The following is a 27,981-nucleotide window of genomic DNA, read 5'->3' as shown; positions in this document are numbered from 1 at the left end:
ACCCGCTGTAATACTAGTGATCTGTTCTGTCTTTTTCGAGTTTGTTTAGTAATATTTGAGCTTTGTTTTTTTTTTTGGAAGTATTTCAAGTATTAACCCATGGCGTCCATAACGCACATTCTTTCCATTTGTTCCGAGTAGAATGAGTTGAAATTGATGCGATGCACGAGATTCATGAAACGATCTCCGGTATTCGCCTTGGCCAGATCGTTAATTTGCTTCAGGAACGATATTAGCATCCCAGTAAATTCCAAATCAAAACGCTTTACGCTCTCCGAAAACGTTTCCGTTTGAGCCATCGAACTCTCGTCCTGCAAAAGCAACAATATTTTAGAATGACGAAAAACTTTAGGCCTGCAGAAAATTCCAGTTTCGAAAATGGAATTTCAGTCAGTCCTGAATAGAAATTAATATATACAAAGAAAAAAACGTAAACTTTATAGGAAATAAGGATAACTTGGAAATGGTTACGGGATGAACATGCAGACAAGCAAACTAAAAACTCAAGACAGGTTTTTAGCACGTGGCGATTAGCTGAACCAATAATATATACAAAAATAATACTCAAATGTGTTGCATGAAATCGAGTTTTAGATAAGAAATAAATCAAAAATGCAAATCTGTTTTCGGCGCACCGAAGTTTCAAATACTCTTGCAGAGTGTGACAACATTTATAGAGAATAGTTTACTAAAGATATATAATAATCGAGGAGAAAATAGATTTTCTACAAAATATCGGAATAAATACTTGTACATAATAATTTCAAATAGACGGACAGGATGAATAAAAATATTTGTAAGTAGTATTTCGATTATAACAAAAGAATAATAACATAAAGTACTATGATAAATTACGAAAATCAATTAAAAAAGAGTTTTAAACTTAAGATCGTCGTTGCGACACTCTGCTAGAGTACAAAGGTCCCTAGAAGCGTGCTTGTGTTATACCTGTGGCCGATCCGAAACTTCCGGCTCAGAGTCAGACTGATCCGTGCTCTCATCGCTGCTATCACAGACCATTGACTTGAGCTCCGCGTCGAGAAAGAGACGTTGCGAGCGCTATATATATTTTTTTTTATATTTTACACATAATATATTGATATTGAATATTGTTTTTGATTGGGGTTTCAATTGAGATTCGTTTGATTGGGCAGGCAGAGAATATGCATTGGGGGAGGAGAGAGAGAGAGAGAGAGAACATGGAAACAAGACAAATACATACAAAGAGGCGTTGACTTATAAATGTAGATTAAACATATCATATATCGACGATCACAGCGTAGTATATACTAATGCCATCTTACCTGTATGAACTCGCAGAAGTTGAGACAGATCTTACATAGCTTAAATATGGCACGATTCAGATGCGACGTCTCTGTCAGCATGCAATTCTTGAGGCACAAATCGAGAAAGTCCTGATGCAGATTGAGCACCTCGTCGACATTCTCCACTTTGGTCATCTTCTCGATAAACACATGCCAATTGGGCTCAATGATCTCGATCATCATATAATACTCTAGATTTTGTATGGCATTCATCATGCGCTGACGCAATGTGAACGCTGAGCGATACAGTTCCGCTGCCTGAGCCGAGAACTTTTTTAGCCATCGAGTTCTCCTTCCAGATTCTGCAAAGAAAACATTTTAATATCCCCCTCCTTCTTCTCGACTCTATTGAGGACTCACTTGCACAGCTGCCGCTCGACGTGCTTGCAGTAGAAAAGCTGTCGGAAGAGCATCTGATACTTGGTGATGGCAATGTGATTGAGCACCAAGGAGACGGGCCACTTAACCTCGTACGTGAAGGCAAAACACTCCAGTCCCGTCAAATCCAAGCGATCTGTGGTCTTCCAATACTCTAGAAAAGCAGCGAGCATTCATTTTAATTTGAACGCATATCACGAAATTAGAAAATCATATTTACCTTCTTCCTGATCCATAATCTTTGACATTTGTGTGACCAGATCGTAGGTGAGCAACTCACAGTGCAAATCATCCTTGTACGGATCACTGCGAGCCGACGACAAACGCAACGTGAGACCAAGTAAATTCTCCAATGTCATGGGCAGCACTTGATCCACATTCTTGGACAACTCATCCTCGCAGGCATCCATAAACTGGGCAATAAAATCACCTTGCAGCAACAGCAAATACCGCTTGACCGACTCCAGATGTCCCATCAAATCGTTCTCATTTAGCAGCACATCAAGCAGCTGGCGTGCGGCAAAAAAGTACGCATCTTCGATGAGTTTGACATGCAGATTCTTGGTGGGATCGAACTGTGCATCGTTATTCTTCTGGCACGTCACACGTTTGCCACACTGACGTATCACATTGAGATATTTGCCCGTGCGCAATATGATGTCCGAGTGGTTGGCCAGAAATGTGGGCACCGCATGGCTGCGTCTGGTGTAACGCTTCTCCCAATAATCATCCGAATAGTGCTCGGGCATTGTTTCGCCCTTGTGCACCACCTCGTTGTCGACAACGAGAAACTCCTCGGTGTTGTCCACAATGATGCCCTGGTGTATCCACAACTGAAGCATCCGCATGTATGGTGCTGCCGCTTTCGTCGTCAGACTGATTAGCACATCCTGCGTGGCCTTATCGCCCTCCAGCTGCTTGATGCAACGGCACAAATGCGACAGCACATCGCCGCCCTTTAGATTGCTCTGCAATAGACACACACATTTGTGTTCATCATTACAAGTATTTAAAACATTTAGTACCCACCAGCTGAATCTCGCCCAACGTGCTCCAGAGACCCTCCATCACCCACATGGTTGGCTGCAGATAATACAGCAGCTTTGGCAGCGTCAGCGCCTGGCTGTCCAGTTCTGCCTCCGCCTCGGCCACCAGCAACTGCAAACACACATTAATATGCTTATAATACAGAGACATTAAATTTAGATATTTCATTCACGTACATAAAAGTCGTGGGTTAAGTCTTGAAGCGCAGCATTCAACGAATTGTTAACCTGTCCACGATTATTTGTGATCGCCATCACCTTCTGCATGGCCATGAAATGCGACGCCAGTGGCAGAATCTCGTGCACCATTTCCGCCAGCGCTTTATCCACACCCGGATGCACAGTGAAGCGTGTCTCGTATCGAGCCAATCCCGAGCTGCTTTTGTCACGCGGCAGCGGCGTTATGTAGCTGCCACGCACACCACTCAAGCAGTAAATCAAATCGAGTATTAGCGCATGCTGTTGACTCTCCAGCGGCATGGCTGCAATCTCAGCCGGCGGTCTTTGGTTTTGTCCCTCTATCTTGCAGTAGTCCCACAGCATGTGGGTGCGTTGTGCCTCCAGCATGCCATCCTGAAAATCCAAATCCAAGTCGACGCTACCTCCACTCGTCGACAGTTGTATCGAGGGTACCTGGATGGACGTGGCATTGTTAGATGTAATGCCGGTGTTATTGCCGCCATTGAGGCTCAGCGAGGATCGGTTGGCGGATCGATTGTTGGTGCTTTCATGCACTGGCATATGCGCAACGGCATTCATTACGCGTTTCTTGATCTGCAACGAGGGAAACCAATTAAGCAAGCTAAATTAAAGAGATACTTTCTGCATTTCCGCAGAGGTACTCACCATACTGAGATCACCACGAGATGAGGATTCCGTGGGCACTGAGGGGGAGGGACGGCGTGTAAGGAGCGTCTCGAGGCACGGACTCTCGTCCGGTTTGCGACTGGTTACGGGCGTGGAATAGGACAAGTCCAAGGACTTTCGTGCTGGCGGATGCAATTCATCGGCCAAACTAAGGGTGCTGATGCTGCTGCTGCCAATGCTCATAGTGTCGATATAGTGGTGCGGCAATTTAGTGCTCGATGCTGGCGGTAGCTTGCCGTATTCTACACTTGCGTTGGAATGCCACTTCGCTTCCTGTGTTATGCGTTCCGTGAACTTTAACAATGCATACATGGGATCCTTACTATTAAAGAGAGTGAGTTAGAGATACACTCCTTTGGCAACTGCTTTCAAAACTTACCGCTCTAGCACATAGGTAATCTCGTCAAGCACTTGGCGACTATTGATGCGTTTGCTGCTAATGGATTCGAGCAGAGCCAGCAGCTCCGAGTCCGTCAAACGTTTGTCAGCTGTGGCACGAAATTCACGTAGTATTTTTTCTGGCGTCAAAGTGGAACTGCAAAATAGAAATGCCCAAATTTGTGAGTCAGCGAGAAGATGAAAAGAAGATGAAATGCAGCTGGTGCTTTTGATGCTGCTCCACTTGCACTTACTGTGACTCCGCTATCAAGGCTGAGAGTACATTGCGCACTGGATCGGTTTTATTTGCCATGGCGTGTGCCATTTTATTTTGCGGGTAATTTAACGGCAAAACAAAACAATTCTTTGAGCTGAATGTGTACAACAACAAATGTCTATTTATTTATTGAGCTCAAAGCCAAATTGAGCGCGTTTGACAATTTTCGCACTCGCACTCTTTTGCTTGTTTGCTCTCTTTCGCTCTCTCCCTCTCACAGAGTTGACAATGCTGTCACACAGTTAAATCAATTAGCGCCATACACTCAGCACATTTAAATAATTTGAAATATATTAATAATTTGTTGAAATTGTGTTGTTGCAAGTGTATACGTTTTTTTTTTTTTTTTACAATAAAAACAATCAGCTGCGCGATTGCAATTTTTTTTTGGCACAGAAAACTCGATAACAAACAGTGTATACACAATAATGGTATATTTTTAAATTTAACTGCCTTGACAATGCAAAAATGTATAGAAATGTTCGATAACAATTTGATTGCTTCAGCAGCAATGTGAATATTAACTTGTTTACATTTATTTTAATTTTGTTATAATAATTTTTAACAGAAGAAGTAAACGCTTTGCTTTCTTTATTTATTTGGGCACAATAGTATATTTTAGCAGTAATAGGGTTACATTGCAGAATCAGCTTATGTTGCATGGTATTTTTTCATATTGAATGCTGGTCACACTGACGACAACAACAGCTGTCGACTGCACGTGCACGAATCGTTTATTTTAGCAAGCAACAAATGTTTACCGCCAACACAATATAAATATGGGCAAAAAGGTGTACAATGCCAAGGCGCGGCAAAATCCGCAAACAATTGTGGACAATTCCGCCGTCAAGAATGTGAGTATACCCTCGACATACACTTCAACAAAGCCGCCTTAATCACAACGTGCAACAACACAACACAGATTAAAATCGAAACAGAAAATGTGCTGAACAGTGGAAAAGGTAAAGGAAATGCCAATTATGCCGCAGGCTACGACGAGGCCAATGCCTTGGTATTGCCTTCCCAGAAACGGGCGACCAAAACCAAGATTGAGAAACATCAGAATGTCAAAATACTGTCGAAAAAGCAGCGCAAGCATCTGCAATCCATTGTGGACAAGAAAAAGAAGAAAGAAGGCGTAAGTAAAGGAAGCTATAACTGCAACTCTTGAAGTAAAGTTCACACATTGTTTTGTAGCGTGCACAACTCCTCGAAGATCTGGCTGCTGTTCAAATTCCCGAGGCAGAACTGAAGCAATACACATCCATTAGTCAAGTGCAGACAATTGGCAAGAAGCGGCTGCATACGCTGGACGAGTATCTGGCCAAGAAGCAGGAGAAACAGCAACAGCAATCACAGGCGCAACTCGGACGACGTGTCAACGCCATCAAGGGAGCAGGCAAGCGGCGTCTGCTGGTCGAGGAGCAAGAAGCGTTGGATGCCAAACGTAAGAATCCAAATGTTGTGGATGCAGATGAAAGCGATGAGACGACAACAGATGAGAGCGAAGATGAGCAAGTAGACAGTCCAGTACCAGCACCCGCTCCTATTCCCGTTCCCACTCCGACTCCCACTCCCGCTCCCATTGTAGAGCAGCCGACAACAAGTGCGGCGGCGAAAACAACAGCTGCAACAAAACCCAATCCTCCAGCCACGCCCGCGTATGTGCATAAAACTGTTTACGTGCCCGTGGATCGCAGTGATGAAGTGCAGGCCGCACGTCTGCGTCTGCCCATACTCGCCGAGGAGCAGCAGGTGATGGAGCTGATTAACGAGCATCCCATTGTGATAGTCGCGGGTGAAACGGGTTCCGGAAAGACGACACAATTACCGCAATTCCTCTACGAAGCGGGCTACGCACAGCACAAAATGATTGGCATCACGGAGCCGCGACGTGTGGCCGCCATAGCGATGTCGAAGCGTGTGGCCCACGAGATGAATTTGCCCAGCAGCGAGGTCAGCTATCTGATACGGTTCGAGGGCAATGTGACGCCGGCGACACGCATCAAATTCATGACCGATGGTGTGCTGCTCAAGGAGATCGAAACGGACTTTCTGCTCAGCAAATATTCGGTGATTGTGCTCGACGAGGCGCACGAACGCAGCGTCTACACGGACATCTTGGTCGGTCTCCTGTCGCGCATTGTGCCGCTGCGTCAGAAGCGCTCCACGCCGCTCAAACTGATCATTATGTCGGCCACGTTGCGTGTCAGTGATTTCACCGAGAATACGCGGCTCTTCAAGACGCCGCCGCCGCTGATCAAAGTGGAGGCCAGACAATTTCCGGTCACGGTGCACTTTCAAAAGCGCACGCCCGACGATTATGTGGCAGAGGCGTATCGCAAGACGTTAAAGATACATTCACAACTGCCCGAGGGTGGCATTTTGATCTTTGTCACCGGCCAGCAGGAGGTGAATCAGCTAGTGCGCAAGCTGCGTCGCACATTTCCCTACAAGCCGGAAAAGGAGGCCAAGCAGCAGCAGCCGGAAACGAAGCAGCCTGCCGTGGAGCTGGAGCAGCAATTTGAACTGAAACGTGTTATGCGCAATCTGCGCAAATCCAAGAAGAAGTTCCTCGCACAAATCTCGCTGCCCAGCATCAATCTGGATGATTACAAGTTGCCCGGCGATGACACCGAGGCGGACATGCACTCAGATCTCGAAGGTGACCCAGAGGACGACTTGGACGTCGGCGACGACGACGACGAACTGCAGTTGGACGATGATCAGCAGCTGTCTGCGCCGGGCACCAAGCAACCACTTTGGGTGCTTCCACTGTACTCGCTGCTCTCCTCCGAGCAGCAGAATCGCATCTTTGAGCCCATACCCGAGGGCTGTCGTCTGTGCGTCGTGAGCACCAATGTGGCCGAAACGTCGCTCACAATACCGCACATCAAGTACGTCGTGGACAGCGGGCGACAGAAGACGCGACTCTACGACAAGCTGACGGGCGTGAGTGCGTTTGTGGTCACCTACACCTCGAAAGCATCGGCGGATCAGCGAGCTGGACGCGCCGGACGTGTGAGCGCTGGCCATTGCTATCGTCTGTACTCGAGTGCCGTGTATAACGATCTGTTTCCCGAGTTCAGTCAGCCGGACATACAGCAGAAGCCCGTCGATGATTTGATGCTGCAAATGCGTTGCATGGGCATCGATCGTGTGCTGCACTTCCCATTCCCATCGCCACCCGATGCACTGCAGCTGCAGGCCGCCGAGCAGCGTCTCTCGGTGCTGGGCGCCTTGGAGGCAACAGCCAAAAGCTCCTCCTCCTCGGACAAAGACAAGGAACTGCCGCCCGCTGTCACGCAATTGGGTCGCGTCATCTCACGGTTTCCGGTCGCACCTCGCTATGGCAAAATGCTGGCGCTCTCCAATCAGTTCGAGCTGTTGCCCTACACGGTTTGCCTGGTTGCTGCGCTCTCGGTGCAGGAGCTGCTGGTGGAGACGGGCGTGCAGCGGGACGAGGATGTGGCCCCCGCCTCGAATAACTTTCACAAAATGCGCCTCAGTTGGGCGAATCACGGACAGTATCAACTCCTCGGTGATCCGATGGTGTTGCTGCGTGCTGTGGGCGCAGCTGAGTATGCGCATTCCCAGCACAAACTAGACAGCTTTTGTGCGTCGAATGGATTACGCTCGAAGGCCATCGGCGAGGTGCGCAAGTTGCGCGTTCAGCTGACCAACGAGATCAATTTGAATGTGAGCAACGTGGAGTCGCTGTGTGTGGATCCGCAACTGAAGCCCCCGACGGAATCCCAGGCGCGTCTCTTGCGGCAAATTCTTCTCGCTGGCATGGGAGATCAGGTGGCACGGAAGGTGCCGCTGGATGAGATTAGCGACAAGGACGAGCGACGCCGACTCAAGTATGCCTACAACTGTGCGGACATGGAGGAGCCGGCCTTTCTACACGTCTCCTCGGTGCTGAAGCAAGCGAAACCCGAGTGGATTGTCTATCAGGAGGCGTATGAACTGCAGCAGGGCGACAGCAGCAAAATGTTCATACGCGGCATCACGGCGATTGAGCCGGAATGGTTGCTCGTCTATGTGCCACAGTTGTGCAACATACGGCAGGTGAAGGAGGAGCCAGCGCCGCGTTATAACGCTGCCAAGGGCAACATCTATTGCCATGTGGATGCCACGTTTGGCAAGGCCGGATGGGAGCTGCCGCTTGGCGAGATCGAGATGCCGCTCAGCGAGCAGGCTTGCTGGTGAGTTCCTATTTCTCTGTTTCTCTACTTTCACAAACTAAATTTAAGATGATTTTCTTTTAGCTACTTTGGCATGTTTCTGCTGGAGGGCAGCGTCTGCAGCAAGTTGGCGCAATTCAAGTCCAAGTTGAGATCGACGCCCGCTTCGCTCATCAAGAGCTGGTCGAACCTCAACGATTCGGTGCTGTATTTCAAGAAGGCCTTGATCAACCAGCAAATACACAGCCGCCAAACGCTGTTCGATCACTGGCAACGTGATCCCAGCTGTAAGTTACTGTTGTAATCTCTTTTCAAATGGTTTCCTTGCTCATCTTTCGCTTTATCTTGCAGTTCTGCTTGCGGAGTATCAGCGTCTGCTCTACGATGTGGCCCTCAGCGAGTTGTCCCCCTTTTGGCCACCATTGGAGGCCAGCAAATAAAACTACCGACGATATCGTATATAACATTATGTAAATCGTAATATAGCCTTATGTTTGTTACTTTAATAATAACAGAAACTATTATTATAGCACCTTGTCAAGTTGTTTTTATTGTTGTCGAAAGCAACTCTTGAATTTATTTACTAATTCAGGGATTTTTTTGTATAAATATGTGAATTTTTAAATAAATATTTACACATAAACAGAATTCAGTGCTCACATTAATTCAATTCGTTAAAATATTGAGTTGCCCAAAATGAAACAAGTCAGTAGGTCGACTTACGCTTGGTATTCGAATTTATTGTTTTGCGGGGGCGGAGGTGGGCGGGGCAAAAATTTGAAACAAACTTGATCTGCGTGCAAACATAACACATGTTGTCGAAAAAAGATTATAGCTTTATCTCTTATAGTCTCTGAGATCTAGGTGTTCATACGGACGGACGGACAGACGGACATGGCTAGATCGTCTCGGCTGTTGACGCTGATCAAGAATATATATACTTTATAGGGTCGGAGATGCCTCCTTTTACCTGTTACATATATTTCATGCCGAGTAACGGGTATAAAAACTATAAAAATAGTGGAAAATAAATACATTAAGCTGTTATAACATTGTTGTCTTGAAGTTATGTTTATAATAGTACTTTTCAATTTTAAATGTTGAGGTCATAGGCACTGCTATTTCAAAGAACACAGCTGTACATTTCTTTTTCAAAAGTTCAAATTCAACGATCGCTCTAGCATTTGCACTCAATCTCAAATTTAAGCTCATCTCGCAAGCAAGCGCTCTCAGTTTTTTCACTCAAGAACTTTTGCTACTTGCTGCTGATTTCTGTTTGCCTGTTACTTCGCCTGGAACTTTGGCTTATTTTCAGCTGTTCGCTGTGCCAATTTCGGTTGAGGGCTGTGGAAAGTTTTTGCGGCAACAGCTAAAAGGAACGTAATTCGATACTGAGCTACCAGGCGAACAGAATCCAGCAGCAAGCAGATCTACATCATTTGAGTGGAATTTCTGGTTGAGTGGAAATTGAGTGTGTTTTTTTGCATTGAGTGTGCGTAGGACAAAAGCTTTGAGTTGTTAAACGAAAGTTAAATTGGAAATTCTATTAAATGAGCGTTAAAATATAAATCGCAGAAATTTGAAATTTGCAAAAGTTTGTAAAAAATAAAGTAAAGAGTGTTTGTATCACAAAAGCTTTGAGTCTTTGGTAAAGCGAACGTTAAATTTTGAAATCTTGCTAAACGAAAGTTAAATTGGAAATTTTACTAATTGAGCGTTATAATTTAAATTGCACAAATCTTAAATTTGCAAAAGTTTGTAAAAAATAAAGTTAATTACTTACCTGTAATTTAATAAATTCTATTTAAATTTTATAATTTTTCCTTTTCATTTCATTCTTTTTTCCAGCTAAAATTTGTGTAATGTACTAATGAAAAAAAATGCATTGCTTTTGTATAACAAGTTTTTTGTTTTATTTGTATTTTAATCGTATATACATATATAAATTGGAACTAAATAGAATTTCAAAAAGGAACAAACCAAATCGAATATTGAACATTGAATGGAATCGGGAATTAAAATGTCATTAACAGCTAAATTGTTTCGATAGTTGTTCCAATACAATATACGTTTCATTTCATTTTCATTTTTGTTTCTTTTGTATTCTCTTCTTTCTTTTCTTTTCTTTTCTTTTCTTTTCTTTTCTTGTAATATGTTATGTGTTACATTTGTTTTTGCCTTTGTTGTTGTTGTTGTACTGTACCATTTATTAGTTTCTGTTTTTTTTTTTAGTTTAGTTTTCTTGAAGATTGGCTAGTTTCAGATACATTTACTGAAAGTGGGGAGGGATGGGTACATTTAATTGCTGGCAAACATTTATTTCTTTTCTTTTTTCTTTTTTTTTTGTTCGTGTGCTGTTCTCTTTTTTTCGGCTTTCATTTACGTTTTTCCGTTTTTTTTTCTTCATTTTTTTTGTTGTTGTTTTATAATTATAAATGTTTTTTTTTTTTGGTTTTACAATATGCTTAATTTGTGTATTTGGAAAAATTATTTGGGCATTTTTCTAGTTTTTATTTTATTTGTAATATTCTTTTTTTCTTTTGTTTTTAGCGCATGCAAATTGCACCTTGTCCATATATTACAGGGTATTTATTTAATCATTTAGTGTTTTGTTTTTTTTTTATTTTGAATGATATATTCCTTTAGCTATGTAAATACTCGCAACCATAATTATTATACATATTCTGAATTCGTTTTTGTTTTTTTTCTCATATTTTTTATTTAATAGTTTTTAACGTGTATCGAATTTTGAGTATATCATGTATATCTGATATATATATATATATTTTTATATATATTATATACATGCATATAAACAAGTGTATGTATGTATTCGTGAGTGTATTGTGTGTGTGTGTTGTCTACGAGTGTATGTGTGTGTGAGTGTGTGTGTGTATGCGTGTGTAGAAAAAATCAGTCTAATGTATTAAGGCAACGTGAGAGCTTTACATTTTTTTTTTGTCATTATCATTTATCCATCATCAACATCAACAAGATCGGTTCGTCAATATGTCAATTGATCAATATATTGTAGTTGTTTTTTGGTTTTTAATATTTATCATTCACCAACAACAACTTTTTGACTTTGCTTAATTAATTAATTGGTTTCCATTCTCAATTGTCAATTTGTTTTTCTTGTTTCTGTTTTTGCCAACTTACATCTTATATAGTTTAAATACTTGTATATATTATTTATTTAGTGATAAGGTTTTGTTATGCTTTATTTTCTTTTACATTAATAATTAACAGTAAAATTTTGGTATGTTTTGTGTTTCGCTTTGTTTTTTTTGTTTAATCAATAAATTTATATAAATTCTTTGTTAGTTTTCATTTGATTTTTTTTTTTGTTTTTGTTTTAATGTTGTGTGTATTGGCTAGGAAAGCAATAGTTGTATATTAATATTAGTTTAAAGAAGACACAAGACATGGGCAAGGACCGGGTATTACCATAATAATAATAATAATATAATATAATAATAATAATCGTAATAATAATTAGAGTAAAATTAGTGAAAAGCATTTTGGTTTTGAGTTGTTTTTCCTTTCATTGCGTCCTGCTCCATTTCGATATATATATGTATATATATATGAGGGCTATATAATAGTTATATATATATCATTTCCATGTTTTTTTTTTGTTTTTGTAATACTAACAAAAATGTAATTTTTGCTTTCATTTTTTTTTGTTGTTTTTCTGTGTGTCGTGTTTAGAATCGAATTAGTGTAAGAATTCTGTCTATACATAATTAATGAATTAATTAATTTGTTTACGAATGTTTTTACCGACTAAAATTTAGTGAAAAAGCTAATCCAACCGCCGTCTGTTTTCTTTCCTTTCTTCTACTTTCCTTTCCATTTCATCATCAGTTTTTATATATATGTTATGTATGTACAGGCGACAATATATAGTATAACAAAACTATAGCTAATAGTATAATATGTACTTGTTGTTGTTGTGTATTATTTACATTTATCCAATGCTTTTTACAGTCGTTTTAAAAACTCTACTTTGATTACATTTACTTGCGTATGTTACTTGGAAGTATTTTGTTGAATTCGTTATCGTTATCGATCTAGTTTTAGTTTTAGTTTTAGGTTTAGGTTTTTAGTTTTTTAGTTGGGGCTTAACGCTGGGTAATTGTTCACTCGAATGATATAGCAAGCGCTGTCGTCCTATCCAGTATCTTTATCTTTATCTCATTCTTATTCGATCTGTTTGTCTGTCTGTCTGTCTCTGTCTAAACTGTGGTGCCACTCGCTGCGCTTTCATCCTCTTCATCCTCCGCTTCTTGCTGCTGCTGCTGCTTCTCCAACTCCTCCTTTTCTTCGACCTCTTCTTGTGTTGTCTCCTCCGTTTGCTCTTCATGCTCCTCCGCCTTTGGCAGCGTTTCCAACTCTGCCTCCTGCTTTTTTTCCACTTTTTCTGCTTCTACCTCCTTCTCCACTAGCTTAGCTACTGCTTCCAACTGCTGCTCCTCTTCCACCGGCAACTGCTCCAACTCCAACTGCTTCTCGGCCTGCTCTGGCGGCGGTGTGGGCGTCGTTGTGATCGGCGTGCTACTTGGCGTTGGTGTTCCGCTTGGCTCCAGCGACAACTCCTCAATCGAAGGCGGCGAACTCGTCGTCGTCGTTGTCGCCGCTGCCGCAGCTTGCTCGGCTTCTAGAGCATTTGCATCGTCTTCGAGCTGTTGTAAATGCTTGCGCAGCTCCTCCTCCTGCTGCTCCTCGAGCAGCTGCTGCTGTGCCAAACGACTCTCCTCCAGCTGACGCATCAGCTCCGGCGGCAGCTCGCCCGTATAATCGAAGGCAGCAAATGGCTCGGATGTGTCAATGTTGATCGCTTGCTTCTTCTTGTCGGCAATCAGTTTCCACATGTTCAGCAGCGTGCTGAAATTCATCAGATCAATGCCCGGCGGTGGATTCACACCCGGCGGCAATGTCAAGACACCAGCTCTAGCTGCTGCTGTTGTGCCACCCGCTGCTCCAGCTCCACTGCCAGACGCACTGCAGCGGAACATGTCGTCATCAACGATTGGATTCGATTCGCCATCGTCATCATCATCGCTGCTGCTACTGCTGCTAACGGCTCGTATCTTGTGCTTGTGGGATTTGCTGCCACTGCTGCTGGCGCTGGCCGTAATCCCCGCCAGCTTCTGCTGCATGCTGCTGGTGTACTCGTGGAAGTCGCGTTGCATCGAACTGCGACGCGAGCTGGCGGCCATCTCCTCGCTGCTGCTGCCCAAGATTTGATTGTACTCACGTAATCCGAGCTCCTCGACGGGCACATAATGCTCGCCGATCTCGATTAGATAGACGCAGCGATTCACATGCGAACGGAAGAGCACATCCTTGTGGTTGGGCACCCAGACGTGCACCACATGACCCACCATGCCGGCACTCGGTTCCCAATCCTTCCAGCTCAAGCGACCGCCGTTGGCACGCATGTGATCCGTTGGCCAGACCACAGCATCGATGATGTCCAGACAATCGTAAATCTGTGTGTGAGTGTGGAGTGATTAGAACAAGTAAGAAAGCTACAGTCGAGTGTACTCGACTGTGAGATACCCGATACCCATTTTGAATAAAAGAAATATATTTTGCGATATTATTCTCAAAATATACCAAAATACTACAAAAATACAAATAAGTATACTAAGTGGTATATTTGGTATATCGATATAGTACCGCATTCGAAATATACCATAGACGGCACAATATACCAGATTGTCAGACAAAAAAAACAAAGACCCCTAGTAAGTAGGCGTTTTTGCCCATACAAAAGTATTTCTTCAATAACTTCCAGAATTTTAATCTGATCGCAACCAAATTTTCAGGAATCATAACTACTATAGTTATTATTATATATACAAAAAATTTGCACCTCTAGCTTTAAAATTACGCTTGTTATTCGATTTTTTTGATTTGCGGGGGCGGAAGTGGGCGTGGCAAAAATTTGAAACAAACTTGATCTGCGTGCAAACCTAACAAATGCTGTCGAAATAAAATTAGAGCTCTATCTCTTATAGTCTCTGAGATCCAGTGTATCATACGGACATACGGACAGACAGACAGACGGAAATGGCTAGATCGTCTCGGTTGTTGACGCTGATCAAGAATATATATACTTTATAGGGTCGGAGATGCCTCCTTCTACCTGTTGCATACATTTCCTGCCGGCACAAAGTAAATCTAGCTTCAACTCACCCCTGTGTCGTCCACGATGATGACCTTTCTGTAAATCTCAATGCGAGGCTTTCGAGGCGTCGCATTTGCCGCCGCCGCACTTCCCGCTGCTGTTGCTGCGCTTGTCGTGGTTGCCTCATTGGCCATGAGGCAAATGGGTCCCTTGGTCTTGCGTGGATAATCCCCTGGCGTGGTTATAATGTTACCCACGCCCATGGCAACGCCGAGACTGCCGGAGGACGAGGAGAGCTTCGTGGCACGCGGACTGGGCTCATGCTCAGCCAACAGTTCCGAACGCATGGGCGCTGCATCCTTGCTGCTCGGCAATGCGACGACGACGTCTGAGGTGCCGCTGGCAATGGGCAAGGTAGCGCGTCGTGCGCTCGCCTGCAACTGCCCGCTGCCTCCTCCACCTCCTGCTCCTGCACTGCGCGCGGCACGCGGTCCACTGCTGCTGGCACGCAAATTCGAACCGGAAGCCACTTGATCCTGATCCCGTTCACGATTCAACAGTCCCGCAATCAGCGTTGTCGACGTGGGCTTCACTGGCATCACGGCCAAGCCGCCGCGCACCACGGCCAACGTGTCGCTCACATAGCTGCCGCCCAGGCTGCCCGCCATGCCGTGACTCATGCCCGGCACATTGCCCGATCGGACGCCGTAGTAGCTGTTGACGGTGAGCGTGTTGTAGAGCGGTGCCGATATGAACACCGGCGCCAATTCGCCACCCGAATCGCCGCCCGTGCTGCTCGCTGTGCCCGGTGCACTGACGCTGCCTCCACCGCCGCCTGCTGCCCCTCCTCCTCCTCCTGCTCCTCCGACTGAGCCCGCAGCTCCCGTCACGCCAGCTGCACTCAGATTACTCTGTGCTCCCGCTGCGCTGGCGGCACCACGTGTAGCTGTTGTGGCCACTGTGGAACCGGTGCCCACAACACTGCCGCCGCTGCCGAAATTGCAGGTGCCGCCCTGGAGTTGTAGTGAGGCCTCCATGGCGGAACCGGAGCTGCAGCCCTGGCGACATCGTTCGCGTATGCGATGCCACCAATCGAGCACCGTTTGCCTGATCGTGTCCAGCGTGATGGCGCCGCCAATCACCTGACACAGCTGCCCATTGGTGTCCGCATACGATGTGGTCAGCGGGGAGACGTAGATGGGATAGCCAATGGGTTGATCACAGCTCGAGTTGATGATATTGCGCAGCGCCTGCTTTGCATTCTGGATGCTACCGCGCTCGGGATTGCGATTGCGCAAATAGATGAGCTCCTGTTGTTGGCCGGCCCACAAGCCCCGGACGCATTCGCGATTCAATTTGATGACGCGAAAGCTGAGGAAACGCTTCGTCAGCCGGATGATGCGATACTCATCGGAGCCATCCTCCATGACGTGGCGCAGTGCCAGCAAATTGGGTGCACCGCGCAGCACAGCGCTGCGCCACACGGGATCCGCTTCGTGGGAAATGACCAGCTCCTTGGAGCAGCTGTCGATGGCCTCGTACAGCGCATGGGGATCGAGGAACTCATCGGGGTTTGTGATGTGATCCTGCTGCAGCTTGAGAGCCATTTTCACAGCGGGCGCAACGACCGCATGCAACAGTTCCATGTCGGCAAAGACCCATTCGTCGCGTGGCGACGTAATCCGAAAGTCGCCCTTGAACAGCGCGTGCAGACCGTGGAGAAAGAACTCCACGCCGGTCAACGAACTGTGCGATGCGGTGGCCAGCGAACGACGCGCCAACAGACCCAAGGCCAGGCACAACGACACCAGCGGCGCATCCTTGGACACGCTCGCCACTTTTAGCTTCAAGGCCGGTCGCTGATTCGTGGCTCCCACTCCCAATCCCAGGCCGGTTCCCACAGCTGCTCCCTGCATCATGGGCATCGTGCTGGGCAGTATTGTTGTCAGATTTCCATCCTGATGACTAATCCCTGTTGTGGCTGTCGGCGCTGTCGCTGGCTGTGTACGTGGCGAATCCTCCTTGCGCAGCGATTTCCCCGTCGTCGAGGTCGTAGCTTTCGTCAGCTGATCCATATACACACCCACATAGCCACCCAGACGGGGCGCACTTTCCGACGTCTGTCGCGATATGTTGGCAAAACTATGCGAGCTGCTCAACTGATCGACGCCACCGAGCACACTGCTCCCCTCCTGCACCACACCGGGCGCTGTGCATCCGCTGCCGCTGCCGCTCATTGTGGCGCTCTTCTGGGGACGCACGCTGCGTCCCAGCTGCTGCTGGGATTGCGATTTCGACTGCGGTGCTGTGGCGCCGCCATGTGACGAGAGATTCGGTGTGCTCTTCGAGTCGTTGTGGGCGGGCGTTGTATTCGCTGTTGTCGTTGCCGTTGTGCTGACACCAATCGCCACTCCTCCTCCACCTCCGCCGACTGCTATTGAGGATTGCACAGCTGCAGCTGCAGCGACTGCTGTTGATGCTGGCGCTGTGGCGGGCGTGGCAGTGGATGACGTTGGTGGCGGCGCTGCAGTTGCTGCTGCTGGTTCCTTGCCCAGCTGCAACTCCTTGCGCTTGTCCACACAGTAGTTGATCCACTTGAGGTACACATAACAGAAGCTGGAGCGTGTGATGCCCACGGCACGAAAATCGAAATCTTCATCCAGATTGAAGTTGAATATGGGATCGAGATCGACAAACTGACGACTCAGCGTATGCTGCAATGCCTCCTGTATGGGTCCCGATGACAGCCACTGTTCCAGCTTGGGATTCTTCACCACATAGTAGATGATGCTCTACACAAATTGAAAGATAATTAAAGTGCATGTTCGCATATAACACTCTCATTGCTCACCTTGATGTAGTAGGTGATGAGTACTTTGCGGTACTCGAAGACCTGCAGCGTTGCGCTGGCCAGATTATCGGAGATGGAGTAACCTTCGATGACATACTGGGCGGCAACCACCTGCCAGGCGAGCCATCGAGTGGAGAACATGGCGTTGGCGCTGAGCAGACGCGGCAAATGGCCGGGATCACAGCAACAGCAGCCATCGTTGTCCTCCACATCCTCGGTGATGGCTTCCACCTCACGCTGCTGGCAATAGGTGCCACGGAACTCGAGGCCACGCATCTGGAACGTGCACAGTCCGTTGCCCAGCTCGATTATGTGCACCAGACAATTCAAATCATCCGAGGCGAGCACTACAAAAAAAGGGGTTCATTTTTTAATTGAAACACAAGTATAAGACAAGTAAGAAAGTTACAGTCGAGTGTGCTCGACTGTGAGATACCCGCTACCCATTTTTAATGAAGGCAAAATATTGCGGTATTACATATTTTCAAAATATACCGATAATACTAAAAAATACTAAAAATATATAATATATATATATCGATAAAGTGCACCATTCAAAATATACCATAGACGGCAGAATATACCAGATCGTCACCCAAAGCAACTCAGACCCCTTGTAAATAGCCACAATCTTTATCTGATCGCAACCGAAATTTCAGGAATCATAACTACTATAGTAATTATTGTATATACCAAAATTCGCCGTTCTACCTTTAAAATTACGCTTCGTTATTAGACTTTTTTGATTTGCGGGGGCGGAAGTGGGCGTGGCAAAAATTTGAAACAAATTTGATCTGCGTGCAAACATAACAAATGCTGTCGAAAAAAAATTATAGCTCTAAATTTTATAGTCTCTGAGATCCAGTGTTTCATACGGACAGACGGACAGACAGGCGGACATGGCTAGATCGTCTCGGCTGTTGATGCTGATCAAGAATACTTTATAGGGTCGGAGATGCCTCGTTCTACCATTTCCTGCCGGCACAAAGTTTTAATACCCTTCTACCCTATGGGTACCGGGTATAAATACTCTACTTACCGAAGCAATCGCCCTGGTTAACATTGCCCCATCTGCCCATGAGCAAATCGCCGCACAGCGAATGCTGCAGCGAGCGCGTGAGGTGCTCATAGAAAATGCTATTTAAATTGTTGTCATCGGCGCCCAAATCGCGTTCCAGCTGCGAACTGAGCCGTGTATTGGAGTGATCGATGCGCCGTGTGTTGTAATCGCGTTCCCAGAACTTCACGGGACGCACATACGAGGTGAGAAAAATGGCGCTGCCCAGAAATGGATTCAATGGCGTCGATAACAACGCTGAGATGCCCGCTTGCAAAAACAACATGGCGGAATGCGGCACACTGAATGGCTGTGCGAAAGCATGGAACGCTGAGCCCCACGTGATCTGCCATGGCGCTATATACGTCACTATAAACTGCAACTGTAAAACAAAAAAGAGATAGAGCGTATTTTAGCTTAGAATTTGCATACATTTAAATTTATTGTCGACTTACCTTAAGCAGAAAATCACAGCATTTGCGGAAGGCGAGTGAAACGAAAAAGTAGTCAATGATGAAGCTTTCGGTGGCCATGGCAAAGTCAATGCGAAAGAGCAGGACGGTGAATATGATGATCAGGTATTGGTTTGTGGGATCCGAGTAAGCGTTGCGCACAACTGCAAAGGAAAAGGAGCAATGTTTAAAATTGATACACATAGATGGCGCCAGGCTAGAACTTTAGATGGCGCCAGGCAAGCTCACTTCAGATGGCGCCAAACTAGAACTTTAGATGGCGCCAGACTATTTGCTATCGATTTATGGTAATTAAATACCGCTTTATTGTATACTCACATTTTATGGCGCAAACGGCAACGATGAGCGTGCCCCAGGGAACCCCAAATTTGTTGGCAATCAACTGCGAGTCGGCGGTCAACGATGAGATGGCCAGCAGCGGAAAGAGCACATTACGCTCCAGGACACTCAAATAGATGTAGAACTTCTCGAACCACATGATCTGCGGTGCATTCAACACCTCAAACTGTCCGAACTCCTTCTGTCGCAACAGCGGTCGGGCGAAGCACAGCCACGGCATATGCTTGCGCATCTGGGGCACAGCATAGTGGAGGAGCACACCCAGTGTGCCAATGAAGACATACAGCACCACATTGAGATCCGGCTGCAGGACCGTGAACACCGTGCTGCAATGCAGCACAAGCACACTGACCGCCAGCAGGGTCATCACAACGAGATCGTTTTTCAGCCGTGTCGTCACGGTCGCCTGGAGTTTACGCGGCAACGGATCGGGCAACTCATTGTCCAACTCGGTGTCGCCATCACCGTCCTGTGGCACCGCCGTGGCATCCCCATCGGCGGCATCAGCATCGCCATCCGCATCGATGACAGCATCTGTGGTCGCTGTGCCAGCGCCGGCAGTTAGCGTGGACATATCACCCGGATTGGTGGTGGAGGAACTGGATATCTTATCATCCTGTGCCGCATCAGTCTTGGGCTCCTCATACACATGCACCTCCTGGCTGTGGCTGGGCGTTGCCTTGATCCCCTGATCATCGGCCAGCTCCACCGCTTGGCCATCATCGGCGGGATCAACGCCAATCGATGCATAGGAGCTGGATGCGGTAATCGCACGTTTACTGCTGCTGATCGTCTTGCCCAGCGTTTGACTGCTGCCCAGCGACGATGCCTTCGATTTGCTGTGCTTCTGCTCCAGCTGCAGTTGCAGCTCTTGTTCCGCATCCGCATCGCCATCCCCATCAGCATCGCCATCGTCCTGATCCTGCTCCTGTTGCGCCTGCTCCTCGTCCACCTGTTGCTGTAGCTTCTCCAGCGAACTCAACTCGATGTGCTCATTGCTATTCGCCGTCGAACTGATCAGTTCAGTGGCTCCGTTGTTTTGCTGCTGTCGCGGACGTAATAGCTCCTGACGCTTGGGACGATTCAGCGGCTGTTTCTCCTTGCTGTTCCGACTGCTGCTGTTGTTGTTATTATTGTTGTTATTATTGATGTTGCTGTGCACGTTCAGCGGATTAACGTTCTCGTCGTCATCCTCGCGATATGTGCTCACAATGCACGTCTTGATGAGACGCCACAGGTGACTGAAATCGCTGGCGGAGCGCGATAGATGATATCCCAGTGGTATGAGCATGGCACAAAAGATCGAGAACAGTATGTTTTGTGTGCCATGATGTTGGTCGAGCGACGCATAAAGCGGTCCATAGAGCAGCATGATCGCCAGCACAGAGCGCAGCAAACACAGAAAGGAGCCTAGATAAAGCAGAGAAATGGAATCAGTTTCGGTTCTTATTATTAATGATATTTTACGGAAATAAAAAATCAAGTTCCTAAAGCATCTATCTAAATCAATAGTATACTAATTTCGGAACTAATTGAAAAACACATTTCTATAAAAAATTTTGTTATTTTCTTTTTAAGTCCTGTAATTAGGATAATTATAATTCTATTTTCCAAGTTTTAATACTTGATATTAGAAATATACATATATACAAGCATAACAAAACAATATAACTTCAGGTAAATCGAGTTCAACAAGTCTTTGCTCCTTTGCTTAAGTGTTCAATTCAATTAAATGGCCAGAAATTGAATATAATTGACGACAAATTTTATATGACCCCCTGCAATTCAATAACTGCCCTTTATTATGCTCTTGCCCAGCACAATTCATTAATTAATTGGACTCAAATAACGCGCAAGTTATTTTTATCGCATCCTAATGAAATCACCATAAACTAGCTGGGCTAAGCTGATTTTATGCCCGCTATTCATAGGGTGAAAGAACTCCTTTAATGCAATCGAGTCTTAGAGACTTTGGCTGATTTGGTATATTTTGTGATACATGGTATATTTTCAATACTCAATGCTCTGTTGATATATGCCTTCGATATGTTTTAGTATTTTTAAAATGTGGTATATTTTGTAGACTGTTATATTTTGAAGGTACTACTATATAGATAAACCAAATATAGTATTCGGTATATTTTAGTATTTTATACGTTGCTTTGGTAGACAATCTGGTACATTTTTACTCTATGGTATATCTTGAATGTAATACAATTGCGAATTACCAAATATAGACTCGGTATATTTTTTTTTAGTATGTTTTGCGTATATTAATTTGGTATATTTGTAGAATATGGTTTTATTGACAATGGATAGCGAGTCTCTCGAGTGTGCTCGACTGTAGTTTTCGTAATTGTTTTTTTTTTTATCAATTTGAGGAGGAATGTTTCAAATTGATAAATAGAAATACCGCAGGAGATCTAACGCCAATCTATTGTATCTTTATAAATCAATTTGCTAATACGAACGAACAGACAGACAGGCAGATCCTTAACTATATACTTAGTATATAGATTTAGATGTTAATACAAGCGAACAGACTGACATATAGAGAGTTCCTTAACCATAACTTAGTTTTATATCTCTTGAATCTCTATCACTTACCCAACAGACTGCTCGCTGCGTTGCCGCCAAACAGATGCATATCGAGCTGCTCCAGCAGGTACATGAGGAACGTGTTGATCTGCGGACACAAACCCACCGAGAAGATGATGGGAAAGCACAGCAGCAGCACATAAAGCGATTGCAGCAGCAGCTCAACGACGCTCGCGGGCGAATAGCGAACCCCGAAGAAGGACTGCAAGGCCGGCGGTGTTTCATCATATTCGGCATCCAAACGCTTGAGGAGCAGCAGCAAACCGCCGCATAGACAAAAGTAAATGGCTCGCGAATACGCGACGGTTTTGTTGAATCCATGGACCGGTGAGGCGGCATCCGGTTGAACGCTCTTCACCAGCGAATACTGAGCACCCGCAATCACCGCACAGAACAACAGCACACACAGATCCTTGTAGTGATTGTGCTGGAGTATTGCAGCGCCCAAACAGGCGACCAAAGTGCACAGAACGCTCGCCAGCAACACGTGCAACCAATGAAGATCGCGATCGAAGAGCGCCAACAACTCCAACCGATCCATGGCGATCTTGAACTCATGCTCCTGGCCGCACCACTTGAAGCGATACTTGTAGAAGCTCTTGGGGGCCACCGGTTTCTCGGCAGCCAGCAGACACGGCGGTCGCCAGTAGTCGCAGTATTGGGCGAAATGTCCGTCCACATTGAGCATGGGTTGGCTGCTCAGTTGCTGTTGTTGTTGCTGCTGCTGTTGCAGTTGCTGCAACTGTTGTTGCTGCTGCTGCAGTTGCTGTTGTTGATGTTGCTGATGCTGTTGCTGATGCTGCGAGAGCGCAACACTTGAGTCACCGCCTCCTCCTCCGGCTGCACCACTTGCCTCGCTCAACTGCTGCTGCTGTTGCTGCGACGCCTGACGTTCGCTGCGCATCATATTGAAGAGCTCCTGCAACGCGGCCGTTGCCACCGAGCTCCCGCTACGCGATGCACTCCCCATCAGCGCCAATTGCTGCGAGTTGCTCTCTCCACCGGTTGCCACAGTGCCACCTCCACCCGAGCTACCGTTGGCTGCCGCTGCGGCTGCCATCTGTTCGTAGATCAACTTGCCTTCCAGACGCAACTTGTCGCGATTCAGGCCGGAAAGCGTCATGTGCTCCACACTGCCGGCGCCGCAAGCGTTGCCCTGCATCGTCTGGAGCATATCCTGATAGAGCTGAAGGTGTGCGCTGGACATGTTCGGCGGCACCATGTTGGGATTGGCCAGCACTGGCGTTCCATCCGTCAGCAGGCCCGCAATGGGACGTCCACGATCGTCCACGGGACCGCCATTCATCACCCAAAGCATCTTGTGTATCTCGGAGGTGTCCGTCAGGCTGATGCTATGCGTGGAGTTCGAGGAGCTGGAGTTGCGCGACGCATTCGCCGAGGGGCGATGCAGATTGACGATGTGATTGCTACTGCTGCTGCTGGTGGCCACGTCGCCAATCAGTTCCCGATACTTCACCACCTTGGGTATGGCCCCCAAACTGCGTGCCGCCATCCGTGAGGTGCACGGTTGCTCCTCATCCGGTTCGTGCTGATGCTGCAGTTGTTGCTGCTGCTGATGCTGGATCGCTGCTGCTGCTGCTGCTGGCGGCAACTGCTCCATCCCCGCGAGCAATTGATCCTTCGAACTGGCGCTCACCTGTTCACAATCGCTCGAGGGGCAACCCGAGTCCGCCTCGCTGCGTATCAGCTGGCTGCGATGGGATGCACCGCCCACGCCCACGCCCGCTCCCGCTGCTCCTCCGCCTCCATTGCCTGCTGGACCTGGCTGCGCTAGCTCCTGACGCAACGCCTGCTCCGCAGCCATTTCGCGGGCGCTTTGCTGCTGCTGCCGATTGCTGAGCAGCGGCGAACGCGATCCCGTATTGTTGTCCAGCTCCTCGTCATCGGAGGCAGCTCCTCCTCCTTCGCCGGCCGCTGCCACGCCGGCTTCCTGTGGCGTATTCCGCTTGCAGGTCTTGAGCACATCGTCCAGCTGGCTGTGCGTCTGCTGCAGCTCGTTGAGTATATGCTCCAGATTGTCATCGAAATCCTTGAACACATCATCGTCATCGTCCGCCAGTATCCCGCCCACATCCGACTCGGCGCTGTGGTGCGTCTGACTGCAGCCCAGGGCACGCGTTCGCCTTCGCACCGGCACATCGTCGAGCTCATCGTCATCGTCGTGATCCTGATGATGATCCAAATGCTGGTGACGCAGCGACGATGCAGACGTCGTCTCGTCGCCCGTCTTCTCATCGAGGTGCTCCACAATGGGATAGACGGGCGGCTCAATCAGGGCGGTGGTGGAGCCACAAGCGCTGGCGCTGCCAAAGATGACGCTGCTACAGCTGCTCCCAACTCCTCCTCCTCCTCCTCCGCCACTGGCGCCACGTTCCATGTAGTTCTGGTCGACAAGACGCGGCGGGGGATACAGATTGAGATGGGGATTGCGCACGAGACTCTTGCTGGGCGGCGGCAGAGGATTACGCAGCTGCTGCTGTCCGCTGATTGCCTCCACGCTATTGGGATGCGGACACAGATTCGAGACAGAGGCCTGCGGACACAGCACCTCCAGCGCAGCGCTCTTGATGCGACGCACCCCCGAGCCGCCACCTGAGGATGCTCCACCTGAGGTGGCGCCCGCTTGCTTCGAGCTGCCGCTGCCCTGTTGCTTGTGATAGCTGGTGGCATTGGAATGTCGTCGTCGCTTCATGGCCGCCGTGCTGCTACGGTTGCTTCCACCTCCCGTGATTGCGTCTCCCGACTGTCCGGACTCTGTGGGTCGCGCCCAAAGCTGCAGCGCTGACATCGTGCTGCTTGGATCCTTGCGTATGAGCAGCTGATTGTGATGCAACTGATGCAGATGCTGCTGTTGCTGCTGCTGATGATGGTGGTGATGATGATGGTGATGATGATGCTGCTGCTGTTGTTGTTGCTGCTGCTGCTGGCCACGAAACGACAACGATTGCTGCGGTGTCTGCTCAATGCCCAGATCCGATTTGGTATAGCTATCATCCTCCAAATACACATCCGACGACGAGTCCAAGATCCACGATTGCAGCGCCCGATTGCAGGCATCGCTGCCCGCTTGCTGGCGTCCCAAACCCAGCTCCATGTCCTCCACATCATCCCCGGCCAGTTGCTTCGATTGTGGCTGCTGCTGCTGTTGTTGTTGCTGCTGCTGCTGCAGTGATTGAAACAGTCCGGCGCGACTTTGATGCTTCAGTCGCTCGTCGTGTGTCTCGGAGCTGCGATGACGCTGCAGACGCGAGGATCGCATGCTGGGCAACAGCAATGAACGCGTATCGCCACCGCCAGCTGTTGTTGCTGTACTGCTGCTACTGCTATTGTTGTTGTTGTTGTTATTGTTGCTGCTGCCGGCTATGAAATGCTGACGCGGATTGCCAGCAGTCTGTGGTCGTTGTTGTTGCGTTGCTTTCGTGTGCAGAAAACTGGAAGCAGCCGCTGTTGTTGCCGCCGCTGTGGTTGCCGCTGCCGTTGTTGTCGCTATCGTGTCCGATTGATTGCGCATCAGTTTAGCACTAAATGTGGGCTGCTCCGAGGCACCCGTATCCAGGCTGCTCTGACGCTCCAATCGACGACGATGACGTCGACTAAACACCTCGCTGCACTTACGCGACAAATGCCCAGTGCGTGCTCCTCCTGCTCCTGTTCCTGCCATCGTCGTTGTCGACGACGTCGTCGTTGTGTTGACTGCCTGCAAACGCTGGCTATCGCTGCTGGCATCGTTGTTATTGTGGCTGCTGTGGCTGCCGCTGCCCGATGTTCCCCCCTCCAGCACCACCTCGGGATAGACGGCCAGATATTTGCTAAACAACTCGTTGGCCGACATATTGCTGCTCTGTGTGGCGTTCGCAATGCTGGAGCGTATCGATTTGCTGGCAATGGACTGCTGATCCTGTTGACTGCCCGTCGACAGCATCGAGGGTGCATAGAACATTAGCTCAATGGACTCGGAGCTATTCTTGCGATGCACATCAACCTTGAGATCTACAAACAAAATGGAGAGACAGTTAAGTGTGTCCCCATTTACAGTTAGAACTTCGCATTTGCTCACCAATGATGCTGTTCACATTGTCGATGGACATGATGCTGTTCTCCTCGCTGGCCTCATTGATGGCCTGCTCCACGGATAGTCGCGAGCCGCCACCAACACCGCCAACGCCTCCAACGCCGCTGGCAGCGCTTGCGGCACGCATCACTTTCATTTCAATGCCATGCTCCTCGTCACGTTCGCGTTCGCGATCACGATCTCGATCGCTGCGCTGTTCCGTCTCCTTGGTGACCTTGAAGAACTGACTCTTCAGATTCACCTCGGACATGGTCTGTGCACGATCGTATAAACGATGCAGGGCCAGATTGATCAGTTTCACCATTAAAATGGTGCTGCTGGTGAGCACACAATACAAACACCATGTCAGCCAGGTGCTTGGAAAGTACTAGATATATACATATATGGGGGAAAAAGTAACGGATAAGTACAAGTGATGACTAAGTGATGGGAGCGCACAACGCATTAAGCTTACCAGGTAGGCGACAAAGGGCGAACAGAGCAGGTAGAGCCATAGATATAGATGCACCACATTGCAGAAGACACCCTGATGCGGATCGTAGAAGTAGCCGCCGGTCAGTGAGGCCCACACGCCTTGGCGCAGTATCTCCAAGGTCTGTGAACCCATTTTGGCCTATACTGCATCGCTCTCTTCGACACAACAGCAAGAGAGAGAGAGTATCGCAGCAAGCAAAAGGATCGCCGTTATCGCTGGCTCACTCGCACTTGCACTCACTGCTTCTACTGTTCTGCGCTCTCTTTTGCAATTCAGTGTTGCTCTATGTTATATTTATTTATTTTCTTTTTTTTTTTGTAATTTGTAATTTGTATTATCGTTGTTGTGGGTGTGTGCGTGTGTGTGTTGTATGTGTATGTGTGTGTGGAGAAGGGGGGAAGAGAGAGAGAGCTTTTTAAGCTCAGTCAGCCCATTGAAGTTGAAATTCGAGTGTGTGTGTCGCCTTCTCAATCAAAATTTAAAGAAAAGGGGGAAAGTGAAGTCGAAGAAGAATTGGCACAACGCGAGAGATGCTGACTGACTTCACTTGGCGACAACAACGCCAACGAAAAATTGTAACCGAACCGAACCGAACTGAATAACACTCGAAATGAAATAATAATAAATTTATAGAGCAAAGGCGGAAACTCTTTTTCTTTTCACTTGCACTTCGATTTCGAGATTTCAGATTACGGCGCTCTCGCTCGCATTCAACTCACATCAAATCAAATCAAATCACATCACATCGATTTCAATTTCAATTCTCTCTCTCTTGCTGTTACTACTGATTGACTGAATGACTGACTGGCTGGCTGGCTGACTGAATGCTGTCGTTGCTGCTGAGTGTTGCTATTGGTTTTGAGTGTCTTCGTGGAGATGCAGCTTGTGTGCACCGTAGAAGTGTCGAAGTCGAAGTCACTGTTGTTGGTACGTGCTGCTGCTGCTGCAGGTTTTTCTCCGTTTTCTCTTCGTTGCTTCGTTTGTTGTCATTGTTGTATGTTTGTTATCAAAACATCATCTGCATCGTTTCAGCAATTGAAATTGAACTTTTCTTTATTTGGCTTTTTGCTCCTCTTTTTTCTCTGTTTTATTTTTTTTCTTTTTGCAAAAGTAACACTCACTCCCTATATGCTTTTTGTTTTATTTTGCCTTGTCTTCCGTCTCTGCCGTCGCTATCGCAGGGTGACCGCAATTATCATTTCAAAATATGCCTTTTATAGTTGACATATATACCAAAAATATACCACACGCTACATTTTCGAAAAACGTGTGTGTGAAAGCGCTAATTTTGAAAACTGCTTATTATTATGTTTTGTTTTGAAATTTTATTTTTAGTAGTTTTAATTTATTAGATTTGCATCAGACATTTGTTTAGAGGAACTGTAGTTTTGTTTACAAGAAGGAGGTCAATCAAATGGGCAAGTGACAGCAGCGCAAGGCAGAAAATATACCAGCATCAAAAATTACACCTCTGAAAGTCACACTGGTTGCTAGGGCAAGT

The 27,981-nt window shown here is 47.1% G+C and overlaps 3 protein-coding genes across 3 annotated transcripts; 1 reads left to right on the top strand and 2 right to left on the bottom strand.

The window, feature by feature from the left end:
- Positions 1-31: 31 nt before the first annotated feature.
- Positions 32-4,433, bottom strand: LOC132796422 (gamma-tubulin complex component 2 homolog). Its single transcript, XM_060807588.1, is given in 11 exon segments — positions 32-311; positions 949-1,059; positions 1,305-1,601; positions 1,603-1,627; positions 1,686-1,857; positions 1,924-2,671; positions 2,733-2,861; positions 2,927-3,523; positions 3,596-3,938; positions 3,996-4,151; positions 4,249-4,433. Coding segments are annotated over 11 exon segments (2,868 nt in total). The 5' UTR covers positions 4,320-4,433; the 3' UTR covers positions 32-92.
- Positions 4,434-4,948: 515 nt separating this feature from the next.
- Positions 4,949-9,019, top strand: LOC132796421 (probable ATP-dependent RNA helicase kurz). The gene is made up of 5 exons (XM_060807587.1): positions 4,949-5,125; positions 5,194-5,409; positions 5,469-8,479; positions 8,543-8,745; positions 8,810-9,019. Exons 1-5 carry the CDS (start codon positions 5,051-5,053, stop codon positions 8,896-8,898), a joined length of 3,594 nt encoding a protein of 1,197 aa, XP_060663570.1. The 5' UTR covers positions 4,949-5,050; the 3' UTR covers positions 8,899-9,019.
- Positions 9,020-10,671: 1,652 nt separating this feature from the next.
- Positions 10,672-27,668, bottom strand: LOC132796418 (protein pecanex). Its single transcript, XM_060807582.1, has 9 exons — positions 26,460-27,668; positions 25,991-26,372; positions 21,922-25,923; positions 19,294-20,724; positions 18,958-19,118; positions 18,485-18,884; positions 17,446-17,792; positions 14,663-17,386; positions 10,672-13,953 (listed from the first exon to the last, which is right to left on the bottom strand). Exons 1-9 carry the CDS (start codon positions 26,610-26,612, stop codon positions 12,697-12,699), a joined length of 10,857 nt encoding a protein of 3,618 aa, XP_060663565.1. The 5' UTR covers positions 26,613-27,668; the 3' UTR covers positions 10,672-12,696.
- Between the last annotated feature and the right edge of the window lie 313 nt (positions 27,669-27,981).

Source organism: Drosophila nasuta, chromosome X (genome assembly GCF_023558535.2).
Source record: "Drosophila nasuta strain 15112-1781.00 chromosome X, ASM2355853v1, whole genome shotgun sequence".
Classification (NCBI taxonomy): domain Eukaryota; kingdom Metazoa; phylum Arthropoda; class Insecta; order Diptera; family Drosophilidae; genus Drosophila; species Drosophila nasuta.
The sequence above is the reverse complement of the archived record's forward strand: the minus strand, read 5'-3'. Positions and strand labels throughout refer to the sequence as shown.

Bases quoted from the DNA above. Each gene is read 5' to 3' on its own strand.
- LOC132796421 (XM_060807587.1), top strand. From the start codon at position 5,051: ATGGGCAAAAAGGTGTACAATGCCAAGGCGCGGCAAAATCCGCAAACA. The intron at 5,126-5,193 runs GTGAGTATACCC...AACACAACACAG, and splicing joins ACAATTCCGCCGTCAAGAAT to ATTAAAATCGAAACAGAAAA. The intron at 8,746-8,809 runs GTAAGTTACTGT...TTTATCTTGCAG, and splicing joins CTGGCAACGTGATCCCAGCT to TTCTGCTTGCGGAGTATCAG.
- LOC132796418 (XM_060807582.1), bottom strand. From the start codon at position 26,612: ATGGGTTCACAGACCTTGGAGATACTGCGCCAAGGCGTGTGGGCCTCA. The intron at 18,885-18,957 runs GTAAGTCGACAA...TTTGTTTTACAG, and splicing joins GCTGTGATTTTCTGCTTAAG to TTGCAGTTTATAGTGACGTA. The intron at 17,387-17,445 runs GTGAGCAATGAG...CAATTTGTGTAG, and splicing joins TCATCACCTACTACATCAAG to AGCATCATCTACTATGTGGT.